The sequence below is a fragment of the Setaria viridis genome, chromosome 1, assembly GCF_005286985.2.
Source record: "Setaria viridis chromosome 1, Setaria_viridis_v4.0, whole genome shotgun sequence".
Lineage (NCBI taxonomy): Eukaryota > Viridiplantae > Streptophyta > Magnoliopsida > Poales > Poaceae > Setaria > Setaria viridis.
In genome coordinates this window covers 35,020,723-35,031,728 of record NC_048263.2, presented here as the reverse complement: position 1 = coordinate 35,031,728, position 11,006 = coordinate 35,020,723, and the positions used below count along the sequence as shown (strand labels likewise).

At 44.3% G+C, this 11,006-nt stretch overlaps 1 protein-coding gene across 1 annotated transcript; it reads right to left on the bottom strand.

Annotated features, from left to right (window-relative positions):
• Positions 1-7,320: 7,320 nt before the first annotated feature.
• LOC117834363 (cell division cycle 20.2, cofactor of APC complex) lies at positions 7,321-10,324 on the bottom strand. Its single transcript, XM_034713963.2, has 7 exons — positions 9,762-10,324; positions 9,375-9,653; positions 8,994-9,263; positions 8,274-8,864; positions 7,969-8,189; positions 7,774-7,843; positions 7,321-7,685 (listed from the first exon to the last, which is right to left on the bottom strand). Exons 1-5 carry the CDS (start codon positions 9,897-9,899, stop codon positions 8,046-8,048), a joined length of 1,422 nt encoding a protein of 473 aa, XP_034569854.1. The 5' UTR covers positions 9,900-10,324; the 3' UTR covers positions 7,321-7,685; positions 7,774-7,843; positions 7,969-8,045.
• Positions 10,325-11,006: the final 682 nt, after the last annotated feature.

The window sequence follows — 11,006 nt, the reverse complement described above, 5'->3', positions numbered from 1 at the left end:
CAACATGGTATTATAAATAAGCATAGATAAAAGGATAGTTAGGGACACTTGCCTTTCTCCAACGAAAAGTTACTCTTACTGCTCTTCAGATCTTGCTTTCTTGAAACTCTAAATCTTCAAAACTTTGGAGCAACGATCCTTCTACTCGAAGAAAACACTGGCACAAATATACAAAGCAAACAAACAAGTATAACTAAGAACAATACATCAAAATAAAAGAAAAGTTTTAAAAGAGCATGCTAAAGGATAGGGCTCGAATCTAAGGTCACGTGAACACAAGAAGCACTGAGAACGGAACTATGGTTGACAAAGCAAAACTATTGAGAGGTTTGATTTATAAAAGAAATAAAAAAGACTATATGCTTGATCCATTTTAATTAAATAAAACATGCACATAGCTTATTTCAAAGAAAGACCCTATTTGGAATTATGCAAGTTATATTTAATCATTGAAAACGCGGTAAACTTAATCATATTTTATTTGTAGATATTATAGTACTAGTTATGCCAATTTAACAATTAACTTTAGAAACTCAGAGCATGTATAAATCATCTAATCGAACTTTGTATTTTGGGTTCAACTAAACATGTTAATGTGGAATAGGTATTTATAATATTATTAAGCATATTAACCTTATTTATGAAAACCGATGGATAACACTAGATATCTTTTATTTAGAAAAGTTGGTTATAAATAAGAATTAACCAATTAAATCTTAGTTTATGAAAATGGGATAGAACCTAACCAACTTTTATTTAGAAAACGAATTGAATAAGAATTAGTCAAGTTAATATTGATTATGAAAAAATCGATGTAAACCCTACTTAAATTCTTATTAAGAAAAGACATTCAAATAGGCTTTAATCAAATTAATATTAAATTTATTTTTAAAGACATGCAATGGTGGACAACCTCACTACTAAAGTGTGTTTTATGTTGTTATAAATCTAACACAATTTGAACGGATAGAAACGGAGCTAGAACGTGTAACCTTTAGATTGAACAAGGTTCTAAGGACTTATTTGTGAAACCGTAGACTACAGGGACTAGCAAGGAAGATACCTTAGACTCAGTGAACAGAGCTCGTGAAAAGGATTTTAGAGTCTTCCAAATATTGAATTTAACTCTAGGAAAAGGAGAATAAATTTTAGAAAAACTTGGAGAATATTAGAAGGGTCTGGACAATGCATGTCTAAAAGCATTTTTGGAACTTTTGCACTCATGAAATACCAAGATGCATCGGCATGAATGCACAGACACAGAACAACCTTATTTAATTCTGAAAAACAAACAATTATTTTTCCTATACTAAATTTCCTGTGAAGAAAAATAAATGTTGGAAAAAAATTTAAAATTATGAGAAAATCATTGTTTATGTATTCTTTTTAATCACATCCTGAAATTCAAAAATTTCAGGGTGTGACAGTTAACACTTGGTTAAAAATTCCAATGCTCAAGGATTCAAACAAGCAATTTTGGCTCGAGCATTAAGATGAATTTCTTTTTCATCACTTGTGGTTGGTTTTTCGAGATTTTTTAGGGGTTTCATCCTGTCGCGAGTGACTCTCCAAATTCCCAAATCTACCGCCTCAAGGTAGCAAGCCATTCGAGCACTATAGTAGAGAAATTTAGTCCTGTCAAAGTGCGAAGGCCTAAAGGTATCCATCCTTTCCCACTCTTATCTAGTGTCAGCTCAACAGCGGTGAAGCCAAAGGTCCAAAATGAGCCAACCAACTTTGATAACACTTGAAGGGATCGTGATGCCTAAGGAGGGGGAGGGTGAATTAGGCAACTTAAAATCTATTTCTAAACTATGGCCTCAGTTTTCTGACCTAGGCAAAACCTATGCAACAGAGAGAGAAAAACTATCTAAATGTGCAACTACGGTTTTTCTAGGTGTGTTGCTGTCTCTACCGCAAAAGAGTTATGCAATCTACGTTCCAATCCTATCAACTAGCCTATCAACTAAGCTAGGAAGATAAAGAACACAACCTAGGTATTCAAAGTAAATGCGGAAGCTTAATTGAGATAGAGATATAAACTCCCGTTGGACGACACCGGTATTTTTACCGAGGTATCAAAAAGCGTGCAAGCTTTCCCCTAGTCCTCGTTCGAGCTCCTCGCAAGGAAGCTCTCGCAGGGACCAAGCTCCCGATCAGGTAACTCCATGGATAGCTCCAGGCCTTCCCATGCGCAAGTGGGTCTCCGAAATAGCCTCTCCCAAATGCTTCCCACCATCTCCACTATCAAGCTTCCAGCCGAAATGCCACGGGCCTTGTTCCCTCCGTACACAATGGCGGCCACACCACAAACGCGGTTGGTGTGGTCTTGCAAGACTTACAAGCCTCGCCGAGTACAAACACGGTGCGCGCAAGCACCTTCTTCTTTTGAGGTATGCAAAACTCACTAAGTACTAAGCCTAAGCCTAGAGCAAGCACATATGAGCGTGGTCTAACTAACCTAAGCACTTCGCAAACCACCTATGCTAATCACCAAGTGATTCTTTAAGCCCTATGCATATGGAGAGCACTAGAAGTGAGCCTCAACTCTCTTGGTCTGTTTCCTTGATCCTCTACCTCCCAAATGGCCGGTTGGGGGTGGTATTTATAGCCCCTATTTATAAACTAGCCATTGGGGCGGGCTCAGAAATTCTGCACCGTCACTGGACATGTCCGGTGCTGCCATGTGGACTAGCCGTTAGGCTATCAGGACTGACCATTGGAGCTACAGTGCACTTCTGGTGCACCAGACCTATGAGCACAGGAGACGTCTGGTGCCTTAACAGCCTCTCCAACTGGGCTGCAACTGTCTATGGAACCCCTATCCAGTGAGGGCTCCGGTGCATGTCCGATGCTGCATTAGACATGTCCGATGTGCCTGCTGCAGTTGTTGCCTAGTGTACACCATGCTGTCCGGTGCTCCTCCCTGAGCACATCGGACATGTCCAGTGCTTCCTGTGCAGCACCGACTTGTTTGGTTTCTTCGCGTGTCTTCTTCCGGGTCTTTTCTATCTTGAGTCTTGGACTATGCTTGATCAATGAAGGTCTTCAACATGTCTTCTCAGTCTTGTTTGAGGTGCTGATCATCCAAATCACCATGTCGCCTACATCCAATTCCACACGTGCATCATATTGAACTACAAAATAAACCCTTGCAAATTCATTAGTCCAACTTGGTCGTGTTGATCATCAAACACCAAAATCCAAACTAAATGGGCCAAGGGTCCATTTTCCTTACAACGTCATTTGAGCTCGAACTCACTTGATAGTTTGCATATGTAGAAGAAGAAACATGATTGTAGTTGATCAAAATGAGTATCCACCTTTCATAGCTAGTATATATGGCTCATTTCATGGTTTAGTAATGGAGAAATTTGAGGTCTTTTAGATTGGGAATAATGGTGGATTTTTTTATTTATACCCATTTGAGCTCAAACTCACTTGATAGTTTGCATATGTAGAAGAAGAAAGCTTTTAGTAGTTGATCAAAATGAGTATCCACCTTTCATTGCTAGTATATATAGCTCATTTCATGGTTTAAAAATGAAGAAATTTATAGTAGTTGACCAAAATGGGTATAGCATAGATGGCGACTGTTTTTGAGTCCTCAGCCTCGCATGGAGTTCGTGAGCAACTGAGGCCGGACCTCCCTCTCATTGCGTGCGGCGAGTGTAAGAATAAGATTGTGTTGGAGTATAGAGTGAAGGAGTGTCCCAACAAGGGCCACATCTTCTACAGGTGTCCGGATCGCAATGTGAGTTCTCTCCATGTTTTTTATGGATTGTAGCCATTTTTTGTGATGATTTTGATTAAAGTTCTTGATTTGGTGTTCTAATTTTAGTGGGATGGTACTTGTCAGTGCTTTAAATCTAGCAACCTACCAAGGGAGTACCCGAGGTAGAGTTTTGGTTGGTGGGTGTCGCCGAAATCAGGAGCTCCATGGTGTACGTAGTCACGCGATTTAGACAGGTTCGGGCCGCTAGATCGCGTAATACCCTACGTCATGTGTGTTGTTTTGTTTGTATTGGATCGAACTTGTTTTGAGGGGGTCCCTGCTCACCCTTATATGCTGGGGGAGCAGGGTTACAGGGTGGTTATTTTACAAGAGTACTAGTCAGATACGACTGCAGAGTTCTACTCTAACTCGGAAGAGTAGTTTCCTTGTCTATGACTAGTCTCCTGGTAGTCCATGTAGAGCACGCCACCCTGTATCATAGTCTCCATGTCTTGGTATGTCTCGGTGTACTTCTTCTCGTATGGATCAGTACAAACCTTATGGTGGGCCCATGGATGTATGCCAGATAGTACTGGATGTCCCGGTTGGTACTGGGAGGAAGAGCATGTTAAGCACGTGCAAAAATTGGCTGAGGCGGCTGATGAGAATGCACATGTGCATGAAGAGGTGAACCAGCAAAAGAAGCCCATTGATGAGGAAATGACGAAGAATTTGTCTGTTTTAGTTGGAATTGGTCGTGAAATCCTTATTCTGTTGAAGTGCCTTGTAGGTTTGGTTTGTTTAGTGCTATTTGGGATTGCCTACATTGTATCAAGGCTTTAATAAATTAATGTTCAAGTCAAACAGCTATGGTAGGGTACTAATTAATCATGTTGAGTAATGGATATTTTGGACCTTTTCATTAATTAATTAATCATGCATGTTGTGTAATATATGGATATTGGCATGTTCAAGTTTTTGATATGCTCATGTAATGCAGGTGAACCGGCAATGGATGTACAACGCTGACCGCCGCTCCCAAGAGTTCATTGAGGGCGTGCATCTTTTCCTCAGTGTGGCTGAGGCAAACAAGCGGAACGGTTTCATGTGCTGCCCATGTGTTCTTTTCAAGAATGTGAAGGATTATGCTTCATCAAGGACCCTTCACGAACACTTGTTTAGGTCGGGTTTCATGCCTGGCTATATTTGTTGGACCAAGCACGGAGAGAGTGGTGTTATAATGGAAGACGATGAAGCAGAAGATGACGATGACAACATTCCTGGGTTCACTAAATACGGTGCCTTTGATGAAACTGCAATGGGGGAAGCTGAAGAAGAGGTAGCGGTAGAAGATGAGCCCACTGATTATCTTGGTCAGGCCATTCGTGATGCACAAAGAGACTACGAAAGTGAAAAGGAGAGGATTAAGTTCGAGCGCATGTTAGAGGATCACATGAAATTGCTATACCCAAATTGCGAAGAGGGGCAGAAAAAGCTGGGTACCACACTGGAATTGTTGTAATGAAAGGAGGTATTTGGGGAGTTACTGAAAATCATAAGGAATATGCTTCCGAAGGATGACGAATTGCCTATCACTACATACGAAGCAAAATAGGTTGTCTGCCCTCTGGGATTAGAGGTGCAGAAGATACATGCATATCATAATGACTGCATCCTCTACCACGGTAAGGAGTCCAAGAATTTGGATGCATGCCCAGTCTGCGGTGCATCGCGGTATAAGATCAGGCGAGATGACCCTGGTGATACTGAGGGTGAATGCCCCAAGAATAGAATCCCTGCCAAGGTAATATTGTATGCTCCAATAATACCACATTTGAAACGTTTGTTCTGAAATAAAGAGCATGCAAAGTTTCTGCGATGGCGAAAAGAAGACCGTAAGGTGGACGTTATGTTGAGACACCCCGCTAATGGGTCCTAGAGGTGAACAATTGATGGAGATAGGGTTCCCGATCTTCCGTCAGGTAGAGATAACTATCGTTTTGGTGGAGCACGACACACCAATCCGGCTTCAGATCAAAAGACCCAAACTCTGCAATCTTAGCACCACGACTCCTTTGGTTACCAATCGTGTCACTAATCCAGTTGACCTCGCCAAGAAGGCTAATCCCTACCTGTGAAACGAAGAACACAAACAAGAACTCAAAAGAAGCAACTCAATTGAAAGTGACAATTGCAGATGAATGATTAAGCACTCGAAGTTGGGGTTTCACAATCGAAGACGATGACCGTTCGAAGACGGATTGATCTAAAGCAAAATCCAAACCCTAACGTGTGTGGAGGCTACAGATTGTAAGGTCTAAGGGTTGTCACACCCCCTGGACGCGCTGTCTAACAGGCTCTAAGATCATACACAGCCTAATGGACAAAAACAGGGACGCAGCACCTGACAGATTCTGGATGCTGAGTTGTTTCGACGATTCCCATTCACCCCGGTCGAATTTGGACCTCAAACTAAATCCATTGGTTATCTTATGAAATTATATTTCCATCCATACGTGGATCGTTGAAAACGGAGTCCGAATGCGTCCATTTTACTACACACTGGTCCTGAAGGCCGAGGCAGACTCGAACTCGAGTTGGACTGGGACTCTGGCTTGGCTTGGACGCCCTTGCTGGCCTCCTAAGGAGGTGGCCAAGAGGACGTCCAAGGGCTTTCTTTGTGTGTTCTTCATCTCCTTGGGGCATGCTCCAACTTGGGCCAGGGTCTGAAGGGTGAATATCAGGCCCATGACGACGACACAACTCTCGACAGAAACAGCGGCAACTTGTCGTGATGGTTTGGAGACCGTGCCGATGTGATCTTGATGTCAAACCAGATTCGTTTGAAATCTTATCAAATAATCTTTCCATCAAGTGCTCATGGACCTCAAACTCTCTCCGGATGAAGGAGTTATGGCTTTTCCAATGAAGTACTGCCGGGCCGCCGACGAACTGAAAGTTCAACTTTGATGGACTTGCACTTTGAGATTGGTCTTGTTCATGGCATATCCATTTTCTATCATCATCACCATTGTTCCTAAGAACATTTGAAATACCAATATTAGGTAGCAACGAATTCTCCCCCTGCCGCTGGCCGTGTCAATGCCGGAATCGTAATGGCACATGTCTTCAGTCAACATGTACCTTGGTGAGGTAGTGATACAGTGGTGCGCATCACCAGTTTTTCCAAACCGGCCCTATGTTTCCATCGGTTCCAGATGAATTCACTACGTTTGCGTCCTTAGTTGGAACATCCTTGGTGTGAATGTCTTAACTCTTACGTGCCCAAATCTATTCCATGCACCCTGTGTTGACAAGCTAATTAGCTAATAAAATTCATTTCAAAACTGATGGAGTATTCCTTTTTTTAAAAAAAGTACAGAAAATGCTCTCTGAGTATGGAAAATGGTTTCAAAATCAGGAAAATGTAATGTGTTCAAACTACTCTGCCAGCTGCCATTGGTCTCGACATTTTGTAAGGATATCAGTTTATCACAGCCTTGCTTACAGCCAATCTTTTGTCATTTAAATTAATCTACCAGTTGCATATGTCTGAACACTGAACTAGTGAGCTTCAAACACAGTACACTTTTGGAAGAGGAAAATGAGAACAAATATTCCATTATAATTATGAAAGGAAAGGTTGTGTCTTGATTTACAATTAATGCCACATCAAACAAGCTCTCTTGATGTTGCATCAAAAGGCGAAAACATTCTACATCGAACAGCACTAATGACTGGCATACAAATTACAAATGACAGGAGAAGTAGCAAAATTGTCGGACTCTGCATTGTAATCTCTGAGGCTAGGCCGCAGCGTGTCTTGTCCGAAGTCAAGGGCTCTGCGATTCTGCATTTCAATCTCAGGCTCTACATGTGGAGGTTATGCTGCTCCGTGCCTGTGATGTTGTGATGATGAAGACGGCAACGAAGGCAACCCTGTGTCATTGATTTCTGACCCTCCGGAAAACTATCAAGAAGAAAGCGAACAAGGCGTCATATCAGTTTCCACTTACAATAGCTTGGATTTGTGTTTGTACTGAGCAATTGAGCAATACCTAAAAATGATGTATTTGGATTGCAATGCTTCCCTCAAGCTGCCTGCTTAGCCAATTTGGTAGATCACATCTGCAATGACATTGCACAGGAGAACCAATAAGTAAAAAAAATCCAACCCAAAAGCTTCAAATCAACAACAAAAAGTCAATGCTCAAGATGGTTAAACTAGGAACAGATGAGTTTCTAACAAATACCAGTGAGAGGCGATCTATATGAACTAGAAGAACACTGGGACCATATCCAAAAGAAGATCATCAGTAATCGTCTCATCCTATCGGATATGGTTGAAGCTGTTGAACATCCCAGTGTATGAAGCTTTGGCTGCAGGCTTGGGTGCTTCAGGGGCTCCAAAAACATTCCAGAACCGGAGGGTCTCATCCGCAGCAGCTGATGCTACTGTGCAACCATCAGGACTCTGTTTAACAACACAAGAACCATCAGCAAAGCTTTGCATATAGTCAGTGCAGATGGTATCTGTAAAAAGTGTGTGAAAATTCACCTGAGCCATGAAAAGGACACGAGAGGTATGGCCAGTGAGTTCAGCCGTCTTCACCATTGATGGATACTTCCACAAAGTCAGTTGGTTCTGTGTGAATCCGTGTGAACTCAGCAGCTCTCTCTCATTCTTGTTCCAGAGAAGAGCGCACACCTGTGATCCGGTGTCAACAGAGTTTAGGCATGCACCAGTGTGCGTGTTCCAGAACTTGATGCACCGATCGCTCCCACCACCGCCAGTGGCCAGCAAGTTGCTCTGGAACGGGCACCAGGCGAGCGCCTTTACAGCGGCCATGTGGTCCTCGAGCCTGTGCAGCCACTGGTTGCGGCCAGCAGATGGCATGGAGGATGCCATTGACACATCCCAAATGTGCAGAAGGTTGTCGTTGCCCCCGCTGGCCAGCTGCTGCCCTGATCCAGACCACTTGAGGCCACACACCTCCTGGCTGTGCCCCTCGTACGTCTGCACGACGTGGTTCCTGATCCTCACGTCATTGTTCACGATGTTTCCGTCCATGCTGCCGGTCGTCAGGATGCTGTTGTTCCACGCCAGCGAGCCGACTCTTCCCTCGTGCACCCCTCTGAGAGTTCTCAACTGTACAGAAAGAACGATCTAATTCAGCACCAGAGAACGTGTATTGCAGTACCATCACCATAACAATTTTGGATGGAAGTGAGTCACAAGTTCACTACAACAAGGTTGGATGAAGGATAATGTGCATACCAGTCTGTTGGAGCTGGTGTCCCAGAGCTGAACGTCAGACGAGTTGAGCCCGACAGCAATGTGCCGACCATCAGGAGCCCAGCTAACGCTAGTAATAGGACCGCTGTCCTCGTCGACGGTCACAAGCTCGGATGTGGATCCGCTCGATGCGTCCCACAGGTACACCGTGTCGCCCAAAGCAATGGACAGCACGTTGTTGCTCCCCCAGTCGAGCAGGTTGAGGTAGTAGTCATCAACGAGCTCCGGTGCGTCCAGAGTCCTCTCTGCAGACTGCACAAATTGATTCAAGCCGCGTCAGCTATCCACCATTCCAGCGCCATTAAATCAGACGCATCAATCTAGATGACTAGGAAGCGGAATAAGAAGAGCTCGTGCACATACCTGGGGAATGTGGCGCCGCTGCTTGGCCGGCTTGGCCTGCAGGTTGGAGGAAGCCGCGTCGGCGAAGGAGACGTTCTCCGGCTCCGGCGGCTTGTTCCTGAAGGCGAGGATCCGCGTCCGGTTATTGAGCAGCTTCTCCGCGAGCAGCCTCCGGTACGCCTCCTTGGACGGAGACGCCACCACACCCGCCGCGTTCTCCTTGTCCTTCTTGGGCTCCGTGAGCAGGTAGTGCGCCATGTCCATGTCCATCGCCGACCTGTCCGGGATGAACCTGTCTCCCTGCAGCGCACAAACAAGACAGGGAGAAGCCGCCAAGCCCGGTCAGGCAAATCGTCGAACACCCTACGCGAGCGCACAAATTATTGGGGAGAAGAGCAGACGACTTACGTAGCACTTGGCCGACGGGTTGCGCGATCCCGTGCTCAGCGACGGCATGTAGGGGCGGGAGCCCGCCTCCTGCAGCGGCGGCCGCGGCGCGGCGGCGCGGCTCTTCTCGGAGGAGATCGAGAGGGAACCTGCGTCCATGGTTATAGCAGCAACAAACGAACAAGACAAGCACAACAGAGAATAGTAATAGCAACAGCAGAAGCAACGAAATTAAACGCGAACTAAAAACTAGCAAGTTAGAATCGAGCACAAATTAATACGAGAATAATTAAACGAGCAGATTAACAGCGAAAAAAAATGCAAAGAACGTCGAGAGCTTTGATGAGCGCGATCTCGTCCCCCCAAGCGCTTGAAATCGGCGTGGGGAGGCGAGGAGAATGAAAGAAAGAGAGAGAGAAGAGCAGCTTGCGCTGTGGGGTTTAGGAATCGGCCGCTGAGGAGTATTTGTAGCAGGAGTTGGGGGAGGGGAACGCCACCGCAGCGCAACGGCTAGTACGCGAGGGGGAGAGGAGACGGCGGAGAATATAGCCGTTGCTGGTTAGGGGTTTAGAGCTGGCTCCAATGGGCGTCCACGAGGGGTTCGTTTGGCACGGCACTCGTCTAAAAATAGAGGTGGCTCACTTTTGGTTTGAAAAAATATTTGATAAAATGGTTTATTCTGATTTACGGATTAGTAAGAAGAAGTGAAATGACCATAATAACTTTATCTCTTTTGTTGTTTCTTCTTCTCTTTCTATTTTTCTTTTTTCTTTTAGCTTGTTTGTTGGAAATATATTTGGTAAAAAGGTTTCTTCAGGTGAAATGACTATAATAGCCTTATCTCTTTTCTTGTTTCTTATCCTCCTTTCTATTTTTCTTTTTTTCTCTCTTTTCTTCCGACTCCCTTTTTAATCCTTTCCTACTTCTCTTTCCTTCCCACCCTTCCATGGTTAGGGCGCGGACCGATATTTATGACCCGATCTAAAACACGGATCGGACAGAGGGCAAACTTTTTAACCCAAAATCCAAAAAACCCGACCCAACCCAAAAATTACACATAAAAACATGGGTTTAACCCGACCCAACCCAACCATGTGAGGGTCCGGTGCGGGCCAAAAATCTGACCCGTTGGTTGGCACGGGCCAGACGCGGGCCAACTTTTTTGACCCAAAACCATAAGCCCTGCCAAAGGATACTAAATAAAAACATTTATAAAGGGAAAAAAAAGGAAAACGAAAGAGCTGATTACAAAGGAGAATGCAGCTA

What these genes read in the sequence shown, in the direction of transcription:
- LOC117834363 (XM_034713963.2), bottom strand. Translation starts at nt 9,899, where the DNA reads ATGGACGCAGGTTCCCTCTCGATCTCCTCCGAGAAGAGCCGCGCCGCC. An exon ending in AGCGGCGCCACATTCCCCAG is followed by an intron (nt 9,264 to 9,374) that starts GTATGTGCACGA and finishes CAATTTGTGCAG; the next exon opens with TCTGCAGAGAGGACTCTGGA. An exon ending in ACACCAGCTCCAACAGACTG is followed by an intron (nt 8,865 to 8,993) that starts GTATGCACATTA and finishes CTTTCTGTACAG; the next exon opens with TTGAGAACTCTCAGAGGGGT.